The 21,824-nt window shown below is 34.1% G+C and overlaps 1 protein-coding gene and 1 pseudogene across 2 annotated transcripts in view; one reads left to right on the top strand and one right to left on the bottom strand.

The window, feature by feature from the left end:
• XRN2 (5'-3' exoribonuclease 2) overlaps nucleotides 1–21,824 on the top strand; it is a 76,948-nt gene that overhangs the window by 7,109 nt on the left and 48,015 nt on the right. Inside the window, exons 2-20 of one of the 2 annotated variants that reach the window (XM_039874349.1) lie at nucleotides 93–220; nucleotides 302–413; nucleotides 2,219–2,330; nucleotides 3,859–3,917; nucleotides 3,994–4,083; nucleotides 4,873–4,945; nucleotides 5,084–5,134; nucleotides 5,606–5,763; nucleotides 6,751–6,825; nucleotides 6,912–7,045; nucleotides 7,145–7,202; nucleotides 7,286–7,393; nucleotides 11,505–11,549; nucleotides 13,025–13,156; nucleotides 16,603–16,721; nucleotides 18,752–18,887; nucleotides 20,141–20,248; nucleotides 20,336–20,425; nucleotides 21,085–21,157. In XM_039874349.1, coding sequence (XP_039730283.1) covers nucleotides 93–220; nucleotides 302–413; nucleotides 2,219–2,330; nucleotides 3,859–3,917; nucleotides 3,994–4,083; nucleotides 4,873–4,945; nucleotides 5,084–5,134; nucleotides 5,606–5,763; nucleotides 6,751–6,825; nucleotides 6,912–7,045; nucleotides 7,145–7,202; nucleotides 7,286–7,393; nucleotides 11,505–11,549; nucleotides 13,025–13,156; nucleotides 16,603–16,721; nucleotides 18,752–18,887; nucleotides 20,141–20,248; nucleotides 20,336–20,425; nucleotides 21,085–21,157 — 1,861 coding nt within the window. The remainder of the gene's footprint in view (nucleotides 1–92; nucleotides 221–301; nucleotides 414–2,218; nucleotides 2,331–3,858; nucleotides 3,918–3,993; nucleotides 4,084–4,872; nucleotides 4,946–5,083; nucleotides 5,135–5,605; nucleotides 5,764–6,750; nucleotides 6,826–6,911; nucleotides 7,046–7,144; nucleotides 7,203–7,285; nucleotides 7,394–11,504; nucleotides 11,550–13,024; nucleotides 13,157–16,602; nucleotides 16,722–18,751; nucleotides 18,888–20,140; nucleotides 20,249–20,335; nucleotides 20,426–21,084; nucleotides 21,158–21,824) is intronic. The other variant, XM_039874350.1, reaches the window with a different exon arrangement.
• LOC120612094 (uncharacterized) lies at nucleotides 8,353–8,471 on the bottom strand (annotated as a pseudogene).

Raw genomic sequence — 21,824 nt, 5'->3', positions numbered from 1 at the left:
TCAGAAATGAAATACACGTTCATACTGAGCCTGGGATGTGTCAATTTTAGACTTGAACAATCAAACTACTATTAATTATCACTTCCTCATAGCCAAAAGAATGCAATGGTGTAAAGATTCCCGTTGATGCCAGTAAACCTAATCCAAATGATGTGGAGTTTGATAATCTGTATTTGGATATGAATGGAATCATCCATCCCTGTACTCATCCTGAAGACAAGTACGTACCCATTTTTGTCACTGATATCACAAGTTACAGAGGAGTACTATATTATATTACACTGTTTGCTTGTCATTATAGACCAGCACCAAAAAATGAGGATGAAATGATGGTTGCAATTTTTGAGTACATTGACAGACTTTTCAATATTGTAAGGCCAAGACGACTTCTCTACATGGCAATAGATGGAGTGGTAAGTGCTAAAATAATTAACTTAGAAACCTTCTTTTTGGTTTTTGATATGTTCCTAGTGTCTAGAATAAACGTCGACTAAATAGTGAAAAATGTTGACAGTAGTGAATTTGAGAAAGAAAACCTCATCCTTCAGTCCTTCATTCATATATTTTTTGTGTCTGTTTTGTGCCAGATACTGTGAGATTCTGGAAATATTGGTGACTGTCCTTGGTTTTAAAGGGCTTAGCACTAAAGGGACAGACATAAGTAAACGAGTGAGGTTAGTTACTAATTAATGGGCTTCATAAGCACTAGATAACACATGCAGAGTGTTGAGGGACGAGGTAGTGCTATTCGGGAAGTTAGGAGATAGAGAAGAGATGACTTCTGTCCCATTTTTGAAGGATAAAGAATATTTGGAGATCGATGGGCAGTGGAAGGGAATGGATGGGACAGATCTGGGGAAGGAGGACCTTCCAGATTTCTCAGATGTACCTGGCAAACACATTTCCATGTCTTTGACCACACTGACACATTTGGGCAACTGCAGGTGTTTAGGTTGGAAAGGGAAGTAAAGCAATGGCTTGAGAAAGCCTCACCTGCCACACTGAGGAATTTGGATTATATCCTATGGGCAGTGAGTAGTTATCAAAATGATTTCAGAGGCAAATAACTTACCGACCTATAATAACAATACCGGTAGTTATAAATGACCAACAAACTACAAATAAGGGTTCAAGAAGAATTAAGTTAAATTATAACCCTAAATTTATTTAGCCATATACAAATAGATTTTCTTTCTTTTAGATTTAGTAACCCTAATGGAATGATTTTGAAAATCCAGAAAGCTTTGGGTCCAAAATTAATTTTTCTGTGAGGTTCTATTTACTCAGTGAAAAATCTTAGCTACCTGGTAACTTGTTACGTTGTAGTTAAAGTGGCATAAAAGAATAAAGGGAAAAGGAATGTGTCATATTCCAATTCACATTCAGCTAAATTTCTCAAAGAAAATCTCTAACTTTATTCAAATATACCCTTACTGCTAGATCAAGTGTAAAATATGTGCATACTTATATGTGTATGTATATGCACATACCTATAACACAGTTTTTCGTGTTATATATGTATAAAATATAAATGTAGATGAAGTTCAGTATTTCAAACCTTACAGTCCAGTTTGCTTCGTTCAAGCTTATCCAGTGATAGAATTTATATTTGGTTAGAGTGATTTAAAAGTACTTTTGGTTAAAATCTTGTTTCCTTTTTAACTGTTGTGTTTTACTGTAGAGACAATAATAATTATGAATCCCATTGTGGAAAATACAAAATGGAAGTGCCACGAGGTCTTATAGATCAAGAAATATAGTTTTCCATTGCTTTAATGGGACATTGTGAAGTGCATTTGGAGATCATCCTTCTTTTTAGGGTTGGACATAGGGAAGATCTTCCTGATCCTGGTTCTGTAGAAACTACTCATTGCATGATGGCTAGATCTTTGAATAGAATGAGCTTTCCTCATTGGGAAACCATAACCCAGTGGAACTGGTATTAGGTTGTAGGCCCTGCAGTGTTAAGTGCTGTGGCTTCATAGGACATTTGTCCATTTGACATGTCACTCACTCACCCGACTAAGCTCACCTTTTAGGTTTTTGTTTCGAATTTATTTCACAGGGTCTAATGTCTGTGACAAAAAAATTATTAGGCATATTGCTTATCTTTTCCATCTTAGTTTACTATCTGTATAAGAGCAACTGATTCAAAATAATTGCAGATTTAGTTGCGAATATTTTGAATAGTATTTGAATATGAAATACATGTTTTCAGGCACCACGGGCTAAAATGAACCAACAGCGTTCGAGGAGATTCAGAGCATCAAAAGAAGGAATGGAAGCAGCAGTAGAGAAGCAGCGAGTCAGGGAAGAAATACTGGCAAAAGGTAAAGAATATGCTTCTTGAAGTTGGACTTTTTTATAAGATATATGGAGAAAGGAATGGGATTTTAGCTTTCTCTTATAAGTATGCAACATTTTTATTTAATTAGGATCCCAGAATATCCAAGGAAAATTTATGTCCACTGTTGAGGAAAAGTAGTTAATGGAACCCTTCACTCCCATTAATAAGCTTGTTTGTTTCCATGCACTAGTCATAGGGAAACTTAGGAATAAAAGGAGGGAATTCTTGTAGGGAGAGCACATTGTCAGTGTCTTTCATTTTGTTTTTGCTATGTTCCTTTGTTTGGTGAGTGCAACTCTTCAGCTAACTTTATATAATGTATTTGTAAAATACAAATACATTAAGAACGCTGCTTCTTTTTTGTGTGGGAGCTGTTAGAAAGCTACATTTCCATAAACGTTTTCTTCATATCAGTCCTGATGACTTGCTTATTGCTTCCCTGTAGAACTCAGAGGTCTGTATGAGGAGACGTGAGATGGTATGATCCATATTTATAGGCTTTCATCAAGTAATACACACTTTGAATATAGGTTGATGTAGCAGGTCCTGAGGCAATGAGGTACCCATAGTTTCCCCATTTTTTGGGGAGAGGAGTAAGCGGTTCCCTAGAGCCTTGAAATTCCTGATGGGTACTTAAGTAGGAGTTGACTAAGGCTCAGGAGGTAAGGTCAGGGGTCCTGATGCCCACTGGCACTATCCCAGGATACCCATGTGTGAGATGGGGTGTGGTTGTAGCAGGGTGATTTATTTGGTGTTTTGATACACAAGGCAATATGCTAGATCAAGAAAGCCATAATTTATTGGCTGAAGATATTGCACTGGCAGTTGAAAAAAAAGATACGATAGTGTAGTCAGCTCATGCCTGCAATTATGATAAATTTTTGTTATTTTAATTTGCTGGAAGTGTGCAAGTATATAGTTATTTACCTGCAGCTTGTAATTAATACTCAAAAACCTGTTTGTATCTATAACAGATAGTCTTTGATTTTAAAGATGTCTTTTCTTGAAGATGTTGCATTATAAAATATATTTGTATCTTGAGAAGAAGCTAATCCATGATAGAAAGGAAAAAAAAGATATTGCCATCTAGCTGACAGTTTTATTTCTCATCATATAAAAGTGTGATAAACTCAGCATTTTAATTTTGTTTTTCTAAGGCACCTTTATCTTAAGAACTTAACAAAATTAGAACTCTTAACTGCGCACGCACGTGTGTCTGTGTGTGTGTGTGTGTGTGTGGCTGCAGAGAATATTAGGAACTGTGTCATAATTTTTATATTTTATATAACAATATAGTATCTTTTATGTATCATGTTGTTTGACAGTCATGTTAAAGATTCATTTAAATTTGAGGAGAGGACTCTTATTTTCTTCCCAAAAGGGAGAACATTGTTTCTAAAGTGACAACATTCCTGTCTTTCGTATCTGAATTTTTTGTTGTTCTGGCTTAATATTGAGTAATTTACCTTATTTTTTATGGGGAGAACAAAGTGTTGCCTCTTTTTCTCTAGGTGGCTTTCTTCCTCCAGAAGAAATAAAAGAGAGATTCGATAGCAACTGTATTACACCAGTAAGTAGTCTCATACATTGCCAGCTATTTGTAACTCTTAAATTATAGGTTAATTCATTTCCTTCTATCATTTTAGGGAACTGAGTTCATGGACAATCTTGCTAAATGCCTTCGCTATTACATAGCTGATCGTTTAAATAATGACCCTGGGTGGAAAAATTTGACAGTAAGTTTCACATTTTGGTACTTCAAGAGAATTAGGGTAATCATATAAGGCTGTACTTTGGTATGACTGATATTATGTGTCTTCCATCCACTCCCCCACCCCCCACCCCCAAAAAAATGCTGGTTGACTATCAGAGAAAAGAGAAGTTTCTAGGGTTATTGGAAATGGAATGCCTTGCATGGTTAAGTTTTAGACAGCTGAATTTTCTCTCAATTCCAGGTTTGTTCTCTTACTGTCACTGTGAAGACATAAAATGGCACTTAGGATTTTAAAAATATATGTGTGTTTATGTACCTATACTTGAAAGTTATTTTTAAGTGAAAATTTCTTTTATTTGAAATTATCTTACAGCAAGATTAAAGTTGTGGGTCTGCCTTTAAAAAATGCCTATGTTCTCCTAAGTAAGTAATATTTAAATGCGCTTTTGTGTAATTTGAGGTTTACAAACTTTTTTTCTATTAATTAGATATTGCATATTGTATTTAATGGGTTTCTTTTATCAGTTACTCCCAGAGTATAGTTGTGAGAGTGGTAGAAACTTGTGAACTGAACAGGTTTTCTAATGGCTAAGTTTGACCCAGATGGTTCATTTTTTCCTATTCCATGTAGTAAGTTAATCAGTGAAACAATTTGGGTGTTTAACACACATACCCTTTATTAAGAAAAATTTCCAATTAATAACACTGTCTTGATAGAATTATCTCAGTTTATTTTTAAGATATTCAGTTCTATTGATTTTTGTGCTAGAAAATTAGAGATGAACTGAAAGTGTTAAAAACTTTTTTATAGGTTATTTTATCTGATGCTAGTGCTCCTGGTGAAGGAGAACATAAAATCATGGATTACATTAGAAGACAAAGAGGTAAAACTCACTTGTAGATATTTGATTGTATGTCCTGTTGAAAAGAAAATAAGCCATTATATAGAAAATATTTGGTAAAATGTGATATTCCTATGATGTAAAATATTTTTTCTAAATATATGTTTTCCTCCTCTTTAGCTCAGCCTAACCATGACCCAAACACTCATCATTGCTTATGTGGAGCAGATGGTAAGTTTCTTTTTGGGGATTTGATTCTCTTGAATTAATTAGCAAGTCAATGATTGGTGTATACTAATGGATTACTCATGGTTGCCTGGAAATTCTAAAATGTCTTGCTTATTTTATGTTTGAGAGGAAACTAGTATTGAGTTGTTTAATCTGTAATTAATTCACCTATCTTTAATTTTTTTTACATTAAAACCTTTTAATATTGCTGCACATACTTTTAAAATGAAAAATTTTCTAAGTATTAATTCATGAATGGAAGTCAAAACTCTAGGCCCTTGTATCTGGAGGACATCTTGTTGGCTGAGAACTGCTCAAAAGTGTTAGGATTTTTGGCTTTGCGATCTCTGTGTGCGCCTTTGGACTTTTCTTTGTCCTGACGTCTCATGTTGTGGTAATGTCCTGTGCCTTGGTTATGTTAAGGATTTTCTCAAAGTGCTTACAATTCAATATTTTGTCATTGTTGATTGATAGCTGATCTCATTATGCTCGGCCTTGCTACACACGAACCCAATTTTACCATTATTAGAGAAGAATTCAAACCAAACAAACCCAAACCGTGTGGTCTTTGTAATCAGTTTGGACATGAGGTCAAGGACTGTGAGGGTTTGCCAAGAGAAAAGAAGGGAAAGGTAAGAACTTTGAGATGATAGTTGCCTCATTTAAAAGTTTTTTATTTTTAAGTTTATTTTTTATTGAGATAAAATACACATAACAAAATATACAGTTTTAACTTTTTTTTTAAGTGTACAATTCAATGGTAATAAATATCTTTAGGTTGCCTCATTTTAAAAATGGATAAAGGGAAGATTGGTTGATTAGATTTTAACCTACTGCTGTTACCCCTTACAGAGATGTATCTTTTAAAGCTCTAAAAAAGTAAATAGACCTTCAAAAGCATACACACACTCATCCTTTCTATTTTCTCCCATGAGGCTTAGATCTCATAATAATAATGCCCACCACACAAGATTTGTTTGTACAAGTTATTTGTTTAAATGGTGATTCTTCTTAGAAGGAACTAATCAAATATATTAAACTTTTTGTTTTAAATATTAAAGTTAATATTAAACATATTAACTTTTAAGTTACTCCTAGTTTGTATGTATTTTGATTATATCCAGTCTCCTTTAAAGAGGTTTTTATCTTTTAATATTATGATACCTTTTTAAAAGAAATATTGAGTGAAAAAAACAGGTAAGAAATATACTAAATGCTTACAGAGAAGGATCTAGGGGCATTTACATCAAAATGTTAATATTGCTTGGATATGGGTCAGGAATTGGCAAACTATAACCCTCTATATTTGGCCTATTAGCTAAGAATGATTTTTACATATTAAAGGGTTATAAAAACAAAATAAAACATTATGGGACAGAGATCATATGTAACCCCCATAGGCTAAACTATTTACTCTCTGGCCCTTTGTTAAAAACATTTGCTGATCCCTGGTGTAGGGGATTGGGATTATGGGTAATTTTTATTTTTAAAATGGTTTAGTGAGTTTAATAATTGTAAATTAAACGGGATCTCGCTTTAGAACAAGCCAAATTTATTTGGGCGAAAAAATGTACAGGATTTAGAATAGACTTGTTTGATCTTTACTCCCTTTCTTACAGCACGATGAACTTGCAGATAGTCTTCCTTGTGCAGAGGGAGAGTTTATCTTCCTTCGTCTTAATGTTCTTCGTGAGGTATGTAGCAGTAATGATTGCAGTCAGCACTCTAAAACAGGGTACCTTTTGATAGCTTTAATGGCAGCATTCCTTTTTGTTTGTAGTATTTGGAAAGAGAGCTCACCATGGCCAGCCTACCGTTCACATTTGATGTTGAGAGGAGCATTGATGACTGGGTCTTCATGTGCTTCTTTGTGGGAAATGACTTTCTTCCTCACCTGCCATCATTAGAGATTAGGTATGCGTGTTTCTGTGGGTTTTCAAACTACTACTTTAGTCTTCTTGTCTTTACAGTGTATACTGGTCCTAATGCATAATGTTTATTTCCTGGTGGCAGGGAAGGTGCAATTGACCGTTTGGTTAACATATACAAAAATGTGGTACACAAAACTGGGGTAAGTTCACTCTTGAATAATTTCAAAACAGAAGTATTTGCTTTTTTAAGAAGATCATTTTACATGTATTTTATCACTTACAGGGTTACCTTACAGAAAGTGGTTATGTCAATCTGCAAAGAGTACAGATGATCATGTTAGCAGTTGGTGAAGTTGAGGATAGCATTTTTAAAAAGAGAAAGGATGATGAGGTAAAGTGTTTCTATTGCAGTAGCTAAATTGCTCCTGTCTCTAATAGGCTATGATGATCCTGTGATTGTACTTTTAACCTCTTTGAGTGCGTTATTATATCATTATAGTGTATCAAATGCCAATGTAATCATGAGTGGTCAGTGCTTTTGTTATGAAGGTTATAATGCTTGCTGTTTGAAGCTATGTATTGGACACTGTGTGAATTACATTGTAATTTTTTCTCTCTTTATAATCTTAATTCCAAATACCTGTCTAATCAATAGGATATGAAATGAGGGTTCCAAGAGTAGAAAAATGCTAGGATTGAACTAGTGGCTTCCATGTTTACAGGAAATATTTATGCTATGATAGACAGGTTAAGAGTTAAGAACTATGTACTTTGGTAGTAGAATGTAAGGGATCTGAGTTGGATTATGTCAGCCAAGGCAGAAGATTATAGCTCTGAGTTAGAAATTTAAACATAAAAGAAAGAAATAAAATAACAGAGTGCTTGGAAATTAATAATTTATGATAGAGTGGGGAGCTTAGGTGAGAAGTCCAGGACTTTGGCTTGGGCATTTGGGAGTTGGCTGGTGCCATTCACTAAGATAGCAAGTACTGAGGGTAGAGCAGGTTAGGGTGACGACAAGGTAGAAATCAAGTTTCATTTTGGAGATACTGAGTTTGAGGGGTACCTCAGGCACTCAGGATACCTAATGAGGCAATTTGACAGATATGAATAAAGCTCAGGGCAGAAGTTTTTTGAAAGGAGATTTTAGAATTGTTAAGCACCTGGGATGTACATCAAGTCATGAGTGTGAACTTGAAACCCCTGGGAGCTTTTTTTATATATATATATATATTTTTTTTTTATTTTATTATTTTATTTTATTTTTATTAGGCGAGGCTCTCCTTGGTTGACCTCACAGATTGCGAGGACCTTGTCAGCTTACAATCCCTTATTTTTTTTATTTCTTAACGCCTATAGCACCTGGTCTTCCTAGGTGGTCTCCCATCCAAGTACTAACCAGGCCTGACCCTGCTTAGCTTCCGAGATCAGATGGGGTCGGGCTTGTTCAGGGGAGCATGGCTGTAGAGCCCTTGGGAGCTGGTATGGAGTGAAAAAGCGCCTTCAACAGAAACCTCGAGAATCGTCCTCATTTAAGGAGGAAGAGGAGCCAGTTCTAGAGAAATAGGAGGAAATCCTTGAAGAGAAGAGAGACCATTGCTACTGCCTGAGGTGTCAGAGCAAGATGTACAAGCCCCTAGTCATTGGGTAGGGGTTCAGAGGCCCTGGGGAGTTAGTGGGTTGGAGGGTGATTGTGGGGGAGTGGCAAGGGAGGCAAGCAGTGGGTAAAATGAGCAGATAGTATTAGGAAGGAAACCTTTTTAGAAACTGATTTTACAAAAAGTCATATGGCTGTTTGAGCAAATAACATAATAATATTGCTACATTGCTTAATGATTTCCTAACAAATGAAAACATGTCACTGTATCTGACAAGATTTCATATTTTCTTCAACTTTGTATATTGTAGCTAGTGATCTGTTATTTTAGAACTTTGGGTACCATTTTAAGTAAAACAGTGAGTGGACTGTAAGCATTCTTTCCAAAGCCTTTGGTACTTGGTAATCTTCTTCTGTGAAGGCAAGAATTTTACACATGTAAAATTCATATAACAAAACTTCGGGATATCAAATGTCTACCAGAACAGCCATTTTTAACTAAGTCTTCAATAATTACAGTGGCTCCACTTGACCTGCTGCCATTTATACTTAAAAAAAAAAAAAACCTATATATACTATATACTACTTGGTATGAAGACCTCATGTTAGAACAGTCCTTTTAATGTGGCTTTAGCAGTACTATTAAATATTGTTGATATTTGGCATTAGAGCAGGATATATGAGGTTTGATAGATACCAGAGTGCTTCAGATTTAGGTAATATGGTTTCCAGCTAGCCTGGCAGAGAGGGCATTTTAAAACTTTGGATCCTTTTTGGTGTCCTTGATATCATACAGCGTTTATCAGCATGATCGGACATTATATTTATGAACTCTCAAAAATTTAGTATAAAAGTATATGGGGGGGGTGTGTGTTCTCCTGGGGCATGTCTACTTTTGACAGATTTCCAAAGGCATCTAAAAAATAAGTAAGGTCCACCTCGATGAACCTATTCTGTTTATGTGTGACTAACACCCTTAGAAGTAGATATTTAACTGACCAGAATAGATAGTAGAAAAGAAATACTTTAGTATTTGATATTAAAATTGAGCAGTTAGGTCAGAAATGTGATGCTTTTTATTTTATGAGCTTTGATGTTTGCCTCTTACTTTGCAAATGTTCATCTATTCAAAAGTATTTATTGTTTATCATGTACCAGATAGTATTCTGAGTGTTACTAATACAACAAAACAAAACAGATAAAAATTTGTGATGTGTCAGAGCTGACATTCTTTGGGAGATGGATGATAAGCACAAAAACTAAGTAAATTATATAATGTATTAGTGATAAGTGCCGTAATGAAAATTAAAGCAGATGAGGAAATACTTGAGAAGGTAGAGATGGGGAGTTTGCAATTCTAGAAAAGGTGATGAGAGTCATCTGCACCAACAGATGACTTTAAATAAAGACCTAAAGGATGTGAGGGAATAAACTATGCTGATGTTTGCAGAAAGGGTATTTCAGACAGAGGGAATAGCCAGTACAAAGGTTCTGGGGCAAGAGCATACACAGAATATTTAGAGAACAACAAGGAGCCAGTATAGCAGGAATGGAGGAAACAATGAGAAGATGGTAGGAGGGATCAGGAAGCTGATGGAGGACCAGATCACTAAGATGGAGGTGCAAAGCTGAGGGTGGGGATTCCGTTTTGGAGATATGAAGTTTGAGTCACCTAAGAAATGTTGAGTGGAGAGAGATCCTGGTTGGACCATTATAAGCATATAGATAGTGTTTAAAGCCGTGAGACTAAATGATTACTCCCATGAGAGTAAAGAAGTGGAGAGGTCCAAGTATTGGGCCCAGAGGAACACCAACATTAAGAGGTTGGGGAGTCTAGGCAAGCAGCAAGAGTGAAAGAAGAGAACCAGGTGAGTGTAGTGTCCTGGAAGTCAAATGAAGAGCATAATTCAAGAAGGGAAGGATCATGGTCAGATGAAGACTGAAAACTGAATAATTTCAGTGTTTAGGTCATTGTTGACCTAGGTAAGAAAAGTTTCCTTAAAGGTGGGGCTAAAAGCTTGATTAAAGAAATTGGTGGTTTTCATATCTTAGGAGGTTTTAAGGTAGTCACTGTATATCCAACATTTAGTCCCTATCCTGATAGAAAGCACAAATTTCAAATTAAGACATTATATTGTAGTTAGCCCTACTGACTTGGAAGAGGTAGAAGTGCAACTAGTAGGATGATGGTCAGTATAGTACCAGCTGGCCCCTGTTTTAGACTACAGCAGCAGCCACAGCCACCTTAGCTGTCATTTCAGTGCCTTGATAGTCACAGAAACTTGAGCATGGAAAGAGTACTTTCTGGGGTAAAAGAGGCCTTTAGTGGCCCAAACAGTTATTGGGGAGCAAGATCAACCCCAAAATGTAAACCATAGCTACATTTTGAAATTGAGTGGAGGGGAAGAATCAATGTACGGTGAACCCTTTTCTGTGAGTTTGGCCCAGAATAAGAAACAGACTTCTGAATATTCTTCCTCTCATTAGATTAACTTTTTGAAACTTGAGGGTGAGGGTAGTGTTTCCATAGAGCCCACTTCCATCTTTACCCGCTTGTGCCATACATGTTACAGAGTTAGGAACTGTCAAGCCCTTTTTAGGTAAGAGGCTTGTTGTCATGACTCTTTCATTCTTTCCTGAAATGATATCAAAAACTATTTGAAAAAAATTAAGAGGAACAATGAAATTGTATCTAAAGTCAATATGAAATGCTTTCTGTCCATCTCAAGTTCTGATAATCAGCACTTTAAACATGTAATCCATTGCCTAGTTTAATTATTATGTACCTAGGTTTCTGGGGTCTTCCTTTAAAACTTTAATTGTTTCCAGAATCATTCCTGGTAATGTTTAACTCTTACATCTTTGTGTAATTATTTGACAGAATATGTGGATTTTATACTTTTAGGACAGTTTTAGAAGACGACAGAAAGAAAAAAGAAAGAGAATGAAGGTGAGTTTTAACTAACTTTGTAAGATTGGCAATAGCATAAGTTTACAATTTTAGAGAAAGATGTTCATGACAATAGCTTTTTATTTCTTACCCAGTAGGAGTTAGTTAGAGACATAATGTTCACTCAGCTGCCTTCTTATCTGGGGAAAGAATGCTAATGTCTGTTTTAAATAAGTTGTTTCTCAGCTTTGGAGCCTGAAGGGATATACTTGATTGGCAGGAGTGACTGGTGGCACTTAGCTATTTGAATTTTTTTTTTTACACTAATCAGGTATTGTTTTTGTAATAAAGAGTTAACCCTTTGTATCGTCTCAAAAGTTACTACACTCTGTCTACATCTTTGTCAGGTTAGTCTTCCCAGAACATGACACTCCAAACTTTGTTGTTTCTCTGCTTAGAAATCACCAGTAATTAGTCTCCTCAGAATCCAGTTCTGTTTTAGTCTGGTATGCAGAATGCACTATAATCCAGTCGAATTCTAGCCACCCAGCTTTTCCACAGCTGTCTTCTAAACATAGCATGTCTGTCCCTCCAGACTCAGAGCATTGCCTTTATTTAGTGCCTGCAAATGGATTTTTGACTTTATGACTCCCTTACATCTACCTTTTCCACAAGGCCTCCCTGTTGTTTCTGCCCTTAATCCAGAAGTTATTTTATTTTATTTTATTTTTATTTTATTTTATTTAGTAATAGTCCTTTCTTTTTATTCTGGTGCTTCTTGCTGTGATATGTTTCCTTAATTGCATGCTTTATGGTCATTTAACTTCCGTAGTTCTTGTTTTTCTTGTCTTCCTTACTAGATTTTAAACTTACGAAGTTTAGGGGCTGCCTTTTATTATATTTTATTGGAATTGAGGAATTCAGGAACTGATAAGAGAGAAAAGTAGAGTTGTTTATTTTTGCAGGTAGGTTCAAAACCACTTAGAGAGGAGCATATTTGTTTTCTACCTTATATATAATTATTGTTTTTAGTCAGTATCTTCTAAAAATAACTTTCGTCATTCAGCCATGACTGTCACTTATTCATATCTTTAATCATAGCTCTGATTAATTATAAAGAGTTAAATTCTAGCAAGGTGAAGGGTAAATAAAAGTCATATTCTTAAGTATGAAGCAAACTTTTGATTTATTTTTTACCTTACTAATTATATTTATTTGCCTAAAATTTTGTCTCAAATGTGTTCGGAAATTGGTAAGTAAACATAATAGAATAGCCTAATGGGACTTGAATTTTCTATATTTATCAGAACAGTGAGTTATATGTACTTTTAGAGCAGAGGTATTAAATATTACAGACTATTGTTTACAGGGTAAGTTTTTAAATCAAAGTGTTGACAACCCTGTAATGTTCATAGAAACCTATTACATCTTTTAAGTGCTTACAGTGGGGACTATTTCATTGCCTCTTTTCTTCCTGTCATCTAACTTTGTTGTGATTTAATTTTAATTTCTACATTCATTTCCATTTATGTTAGAGAGATCAACCAGCTTTCACTCCTGGTGGAATATTAACCCCTCATGCCTTGGGTTCAAGAAATTCACCAGGTTCTCAAGTAGCAAGTAATCCAAGACAAGCAGCCTATGAAATGAGGATGCAGAATAACTCTGTAAGTGACTCACTTTAACATTGAAGAGTAGTGACTGTCAGATACTGGCAGTTGTGGGTGAATTTTATCACTTAGCCTAGAGTCGTTTTGTGTTATATTTTTTTTTCAATTTCTTTTGCCTTGAGATGTTTTTAATTCTGTTAAATTCATTTTTATCAACATAAAAATATCTGAATGATATAAAAGAAAATGCATGTAAATATAGATAGCTAAGTAGCTGCAGTCATTCTGTAGTGCAAATGGGCCACAGTGTTTTACTCTTCCGCCAAAGATACTGGGTGGTGATGGTGTTAGAAGCATGACCGACATCCAAATTTCTCATTGCTGGGGCAAAAGAAGAGGGTGGGTTTCGCTGCCTATTTCCCTCCTTCCTTCCAGGTATCAGTCAAGGTCATTTTGCAGAATAATATTCCTCAGGTCTGTCAAATACAGGTACTCTTTACTGCCTAAACGCTCACTGTCCAACTCAGCTTCCTATAATAGTGGCAACAGATCTTGAGGTCAGGGCATATGGCAGAGCAGCAGCAGGGATGAGGGAACAGACTATCAACTAATATTTGCAGACAGATAAAGTTATTGCTTATTTTGGGCTAGTAGGCATTGAGAGAATGTTGTAGAGGGCGGCAGATATTATGTAAGGTTTGGTGTCTTATGCAAACTATTGCTGTGGTATATCCAAGGAAATTGCATAAGTTTTTAAACATTTTTGTTATTTAAATTTTATTCTAATAGTTATGTTATTGATGGTCAAATCCCTATTACAGGACAATCCTATATGCAGAATTTTTGCCATATCGGGAGACTGATTGGATTTATATTCTTATAAATTCACATCTAGAAGTTTTAGGACCTTATATTTAGAATTTGAGAATTGAGATTTTGCTCCTCTTGAGAGAAGCAGCCTGGGTTTCTGTTGTGGTTTTTGTTGTTTGATTTTTGTTTTTCTTGTGCTGTTAAAAGAGTGAGATGTGCAGAGTCAGTGAAAGGGATTCTACAGTGCGACCCTTGGGTAGAATAGGAAGAAAAACTGATGTCCATCATTTAAGATTATGGTGACTGCAGTCTCCTCAGAGTAGAACTGAAAGTGACTGGTATTCTCAAACACCGTGTCGGTGATAAGGATACCTGTACTTTTCTCTTAATCACTGGGAGGGCAAGTGGGTTTAAACTTTGCCAGCTGTGTTGCTTTGAGGAGGATTCCATTGTTAAATGCAGGCTCCACAGGACTAGACTCACTGTTGATTAATAATGTCTGCCATGGGAATAGAAGTGGGGAGATTGGTGAGTAGGTTGCTTATTTGATCCTTTCTAATTCCTCTTGACACAGTTATTTCTGTTGGAGGCTTTGCATGAAGGGATTTTCATCTAGAATGTTTCAAATTTAAGGAAATCATGAAGCCAGATTATCAGTTCATTTAAAGGGAGCCTTTAAGGTTACATTTTAGTTTTTCTTAATGTTTGAGTGTAGTAATAATCTCCAGTAGTTGACTAGTTTCTACTGATGGTCAGCATTGTTAACGTTCTATTACATCGCTTTTGTTTGCTCATAAATATATGTTTTTTTTAAATATATATTACATTCTGAAGTATGGTTTCATTATATCTGTGGCCATTCTCAGTTTAATAAAATTTGATTGCAAAAACAGCTTTTTATAAAGAAATTTGAATTGGTATGAATCGGATATGTTCAAGAAAGAATATGTTGTTGGTAGTGACAGAGCAGAAAGGAGAGCAGTGGAGATTTAGTATTAAAGAGCAAACACCTTTTATTTTCTTGAAGGTGTATTATCTTTTTTATCTGAAGGCAGTTTATATCTTGTTTGTCAATTGGGAAAATTTGCTTGATACAACTTCTGTGTACTTAGACAACTGATAGGAAAGTCACTCTCATAATTTGATCTGCATGGATTATAATAATAATGATTTATTGAATGGTTAACCACCATGTACCAGGCAGGCAGTATGTTATTGATCTTTCACACATTTTATTTAATCCTTGCAATAACCTATAAAGAGATAGAACATTATCATCCTTATATGAAGTCAAGGCTGACAGGTTAAATAAATTGCCCAAGACCGTATAGCCAGTAAAGGTTAGACTTGGTCTTTCAAACTTAGATCTGAATGACTAAAAATCCACTTCTCATTTTCCAAGTACAACAATGCCTTCCTGTATTTACTTATTTTATTTTTTGACAGTATTGGCCATATAGTATCATGAATAAAATTGATATACATTTTAAAAAGGAAAGTGTCATAAGCTCTATGAAATATAATTTCACTGTGTTGTAACTTTTCTTGGTCTGTGGTATGAGCTACCTTTTTGCTAAGGTTTTTAGTTATAGTATCATTAAAAGAGCCTCCTCAGCCCTCAACTTAAAATTAATTCAGTTTACTAGAAATATCTAATATATTGTGAATAACCGAAGAAAACCTTTACTGTGAAAACTTTTTCTGCCATTTACATTTTTGGTCATTTAACATAAACTAAAGTTACAGAAGATTGTAATTTTTTAAATTAAATATTAAAATACTTTAGGGTGCTGCTATGTTCATGAGTTAAAATACGAAGGGAAGATAATACTGATAATACTTTAAAGATAATATTTTAAGATAATACTTAAAACTGATATCCAAATCTGAAATAATAAAATATGCATTTCTAAAAGATGACTAATATATTTTTATTTATACCATGAATTTTAGAACAATATGTATAATATAATTTAAGTTATCCAGCAGAATCTCATTAAACTGTTGCTTTCTAGAGTGGTTGTACTAGGTTGAACACTTACATTTAATTTCATTCTTACCAGCATTGACTTCTTTTTTTAAATTTTTTAAAAAATTTATTTTATTTTATTTTAGGTGAGGCAACCTTTAGTTGACCTCACAGATTGCAAGGACCTTGTCAGCTTACAATCCCGTATTTTTTTATTTCTTATGCCTACAGCACCTGGTCTTCCTAGGTGGTCTCCCATCCAAGTACTAACCAGGCGCGACCCTGAGCATTGACTTTTTAATATATTATTTATACATTATTTATGTGTATATATATTTTTCCATTTATAACTGTTATTTTGCGAAAGTGATAGTGAATTTATAACACAAGGGAACCACCAAAGGGAAAACCTATTCATGTCCTATAATTTTAAAAGTCTGTAAAATTAAAATTTTCTTTTTTCTTCTGAAGCAGTTTTTACCCTGAAAATATTCAAAAATTTTTTATTTTAAGCATAGGAAGCTTGATACTCTATATTATTCTTTTGCGGGGTAGGTGCAGTAGGCCAAGATCAGTCTTTGTACTTTCTAAATATATTTACCATATCTATTTGATAGCTTTAAGAAAAGTGTTTCTGTGAAGCATGGTGGTAATGGCAGTTGGTTGTAACTTCTTATGTGAAATGTATACTTAAATCCTTCCTCTGTAATGTAATTGTCTGCAGAGTCCTTCAGTATCTCCTAATACGAGTTTCACTTCTGATGGCTCCCCATCTCCATTAGGAGGAATTAAGCGAAAAGCAGAAGACAGTGACAGTGAACCTGAGCCAGAGGATAACGTCAGGTGAAGCCATTTTTTGGTAGCACTTTGTTAGCAAATTGCTGAAATAGATGCAATCTAATTAATGTGATTTAGCTTAGAGCAGCAGTGCCTTCAGATGCTTGCCTGTGATCTTTTTATCCACTGATAATTAATGTGGAGGGTTAGAATAGTCAGTAAATTCCAGTGAGATATGTAAGCTATAGCTGTTAAACCTAAGTATCCAGATTAGTATGCATGCAGGTTTTTGTCCTCCAAACCACTTTTCCCTCTGAGACCAAGCACTAGATCTGCTAGGCATGAGGTGTTTAGCTCTGACTGTGTGATCTGAATGTTACTGTTTCGAGATTAAATTTTCAAGCTACTTAACCTAGAAAGTTCAGTTCTACTTGGATACTTAATATAGTTTGCTTAATCTTCTCAGTTGAAAGGTTATTCATCAAAATGAGATAATGCAAAAGTCCTTTGGTTAAGAGATAAATATGTATATAGTTTTCAAAACCACAGACTTGCATATACACAATTACATTTCTTGGCAGAGAAGTTTTCCTTTAGCTGTACATTTAATATTTACAGTAGGAAACTTCAATTCTTTAATTTACCCAGAAGTTTGAGTATATTAGATAAGATTAACAGCCTCTTGTGTAATTAAATTGAGGTTTGAAGCCTGGGGTACAAGTACAAAAGGCCGATCTCAATTATAACTCATTAAGAATTTGGCAAAATGATATATTTCAAAGTTAAACAATAGTGGTCCACAGCTCATGCTGCTTTTGTAGGATGTGGATGGTGTGTTTATATTTATGATTAGAAACTTCACAAATGTCATGTATGGTCTCCATTTCTAACATTCTTTGATGTCAGATTCTGAGATCTGTAGTGACTTGTGATTGAACATTTACCTCATCTGAGATTTTATTCTCTGCTTCCATAACTCTGGACTTTTCTCTTAGAGTGTTTTTGTTTTACTGTGTAGCCATCATAGTCAATACTAGCTTAATAGCTAACTTGATTTATTTAGTACTTTATTGTTTAATCCTGTTGCTGTGGATAATCAAAGTAGAAATGCTTCTATCAAGGAATGTTTGGAGTTCTAAGCATTTATTTCATTGATATTTTCTCCTTGATGTTTATAAATCCCTTGTGTGTGGTGAATTAAAATTGGTGTGGTATATTCTGAAACATGACTGCAATTAATTGGTAAGATCTGGTGCTTGGTAGAAAATAGCTGTTTAATGGATAACCATCTTGATGTTCTTGATCTATCCTATAGTGTTCTTTGGCTTTATGTTCCTTCAATAAAATGTTTAAATCTTTTAGAGAATGAGAAATGAGTACTAAAAAATATATACCTTGGGTGAAAATGTGGTTCTTCATATTGTATTTTCAGTGATTAGTGATGATTTAGTGGATTGATTGACTTGCTTCTCATTTTTAGCAGAACATACATACATCTGTGTGTCCTTCCATTAAGCCAAAACAACTGTTATCTGAAAGAGGGATAAGGCCCAAGGATATGGACACTAGATATACACAGAATTTCTATGTAGTTCCTAGATTATTATGTTATAAACCCTTTTTTTTTTTTTACCGTTTATGCAAGTCATTTTTTAAAAGTGATTTGACTTTCTTTGTATAAATGTATTTTAACATTGAGGAACTTGATATATATAAAATAAATATTTTCAGTATTTGAATCTTAAAATGTAGTTTAAGAATTGTGCCACAATCAAAAACATGTAAAACAGTAAGAAAATATGAGCAAACAAGTGTTCTGTATCTACTTTAATAAATGGTTATTTTTTTCCTTTTTTAAGTGTAGTTTTATAATGGTCTTCCTAAAATCAGTGTTTGGGTTTATGATGTTTACTGTCAAGTAATAATAAATCCTGTGAACTTTTTAGAAATAATTAAATGAAATTGTATTAGCATTACTGTTTAACTCATTTACATTTCACCTGGATATTAAATATAAATTGATTTGGGTGTTAAATCAGTAGACAGTTACTGAAAGTGTATTTATTAAACATAAACTGGCTTTGTCTGGTTTTTAGGCTGTGGGAAGCTGGTTGGAAGCAACGGTACTATAAAAACAAATTTGATGTTGATGCAGCTGACGAGAAATTTCGTCGTAAAGTTGTACAATCTTACGTTGAAGGGCTCTGCTGGGTTCTTCGATATTATTACCAGGTACAAAAAGAATATTTTCTTGTAATCTCTAGCTAATCATTTTAGGAAGATAGTAATTTGAGCTATATTTGGAAATAAAACCCAGATTCACTTTCTTAATGCTTCCTATTTAGAAGTTTATTACCTTAAATAATATTTGTTTGTAAAGTTCCTTAGATGTTAATATGTAAACAAAGCTAATTTTTATTGTGTTAAAGGATTTCAGCATCAAGTAGTGTGGTTGAGTGTACTTTGTCTTTCAAATGATTAAAGTTTTAGTGTTTTTTAATTGGAATAACAAAATAACTGAGTAACTAATAGACAGTCACTAAATGACTGAATGAAGGACAAACCCTGGAAAATGCTGGTAAGAATTTGAAAGGAATTTAAATGATACTGTTTCCTCCGTGTATTGTAGCGATGTTAAATGAAGTGCTTTTTCTTTGGAGTAATCTCTATCTGACTTAAAGCCTTTGATAATTGAGATGTCAGACTGGTAAGAAATTAGGTAGACATATAGGGGATGTAACACCTTTAGATAATACCTGATTTTGTGCTAAAAGTGCAAGTTAAGTTAGGTTTGGTATGACCTGGGAATAAATGAAGTTTGTTGGTAAGTAGAAAGTAATTTAATGCACTAAGCAGCAATATGGTATTGATTGTAAAATATTCTAAATTCATATTTTACTCCTAAAATCAAGATTTTAATTCCTTAGGCACAGTCAAAACACACATCAGGAAAACTCCTCTTTTCTATGAGTGTAACTTGCTTTTGTTATCTTTCTGATGGGTTTACTTGAAATGAAAATATAATAGGAAATTATAAAATGAAACTTTTGGCTGTTTTACTCTTAGTCACTTTCAGTAATGTCCCTTACCTACCTGTAGGCTCAGTAAGTGTCAGCCGCAACTTCTCTTCATTTTATTTGATAATGGCAACTCCAGAGTTGAAGAGAAATGGCAACAAACACATTTTAAGGATAAAAATTTTGACCAATTTATGTCTGTAAATACGAAGTTTGGTGTTAACTGATTATTAAAGATGCTTTGCAGTATTTCTTAAATGAAGGATCCATTGATATAAAGTAAAAAGTTCATATTTAACCAAAATAACTTAGGACTTCTGGGAAAAAAATTTATATATGGAATATATACTAGAAGTCATGTATTTTATAAACAGTGTATTGTAAGTTAATGTTCTAATTTTTGTTTGTTTTTGTAATGTAACTGTCATTAACATAGATTTTTGGTTTTGTTGTTTCTAATGATTATAGGGCTGTGCTTCCTGGAAGTGGTATTATCCATTCCATTATGCACCATTTGCTTCAGACTTTGAAGGTATTGCAGACATGCCTTCTGATTTTGAGAAGGGCACTAAACCGGTAAGCTTGATTATTTAGAGCCATAAAATTCATAGAATTCAGGCTTAGATAAAAATTGTGTCTTGAACTTTTTTTTCTTCCTTGCAGTTTAAACCACTGGAACAACTTATGGGAGTTTTTCCAGCTGCAAGTGGTAACTTTCTACCTCCATCATGGCGGAAGCTCATGAGTGATCCCGTAAGTCTTAGTATTTCGAGTGTCTTGGTAATTGGGGTTTTTTCATATGTTTTACTAACATTAGTTACAGTTGCTTTTGCATCTCAGTTGAAACAGTGAAATGCAGAAATAAAGTAAAAATATTTAAGTTCTTCTGTATATTTTTCACGAGTTTTTTCACCCTGCTTACCTTGTCATTAGTACTCTACTCAGTAAATAAAATTGTGTTTTGGGGAAATTTGTATGACATTCGTTTTGTTCTCAGCCTATTTGTCATTATTTTTACTTATTCCAGCCCTGTGTAGTGACTACCAGAGCTCAAAAGACTGATCTTTCTGAAATCACACCTAAGCCTGTTCTGTGTGCTAGCTAGCTAGAAAGAGTGAGATCCACCCAGGAAATAGAGATTATTACAATCAATAAACTCTTCACTCACTATCTTGGGCCCACAGTTGTCAGCTTTACAATTCTATAATAATGCGCTTTTTTCCATCATTTAAAATAAAATTGCTAATTTTGTTTTATTAGACCTGGGATTAATGACCTGATAACAGATTTTAAAAGGAATGAAACCTCATTTTTTCATCAGGCTTGATAACTTGAGTGAAAGTTGTATCAAATTATGTGTAACAGAAACATGTGACTTCTGGTTTGAACCTTTACTTTTCTCCCTGACATAGGATTCTAGTATAATTGACTTCTATCCTGAAGATTTTGCCATTGATTTGAATGGGAAAAAATATGCATGGCAAGGTAAAATTTAGATATTATTTCTTTTCATTAAAATTATTTTCTCTTTTTGGTAAAAATGTGAGCAAATATGATTTATGGGATGAAAGTATTTTTGTAAAAGATAAGTATTTTAAGAATTACATGTGAAAATTTGCTATTTAGCAATGATAGTAATTTTAATAGTAACATTGGGTTTAAATAGATTAATTATTATATCTTTTGTTTCCTTTGTGATTAATTCATGAGAGGAGACTTTCTCCTTCCATCTAGCACTCGTTGATACTTTGTTAGGATCCTGAAAGATGTAGGAACATGATAGTGTCCGTGTGGAGACTGATTTTTGCTCCATGGAAACTTTTGAAAAATGTATTAGAAATTTAGTTTAAATACTTGACATTAATCATTACTTAAAGTTTATCTCTTGTGTATTTATTATTTTCTCATTCCTTCTGTTCACAGTTTTGTAAGAATGGCAATATAAAATTACTACTAAATTCAAGGTGCTATTTACCACTCGACAAATGTGTGATGATGATTGTAAAATACAATAGTCTCTCATTCATTAAGCCAAGTATTGTTTCACACCAAAGCTTCTTTCAGCAAATCATTTTAACCTTCTCTTCTACCATAGATTTTCTAGGAAAATAAGCACATTTGTTAAAATCATGTTTTCACTCTTTTTCCTTGA

The sequence above is a fragment of the Pteropus medius genome, unplaced genomic scaffold (assembly GCF_902729225.1).
Source record: "Pteropus medius unplaced genomic scaffold, Ma_sr-lr_union100, whole genome shotgun sequence".
Taxonomy (NCBI): Eukaryota; Metazoa; Chordata; class Mammalia; order Chiroptera; family Pteropodidae; genus Pteropus; species Pteropus medius.
Note: the sequence above shows the minus strand (reverse complement) of the source record. Positions and strands in the feature narration are given on the sequence as shown.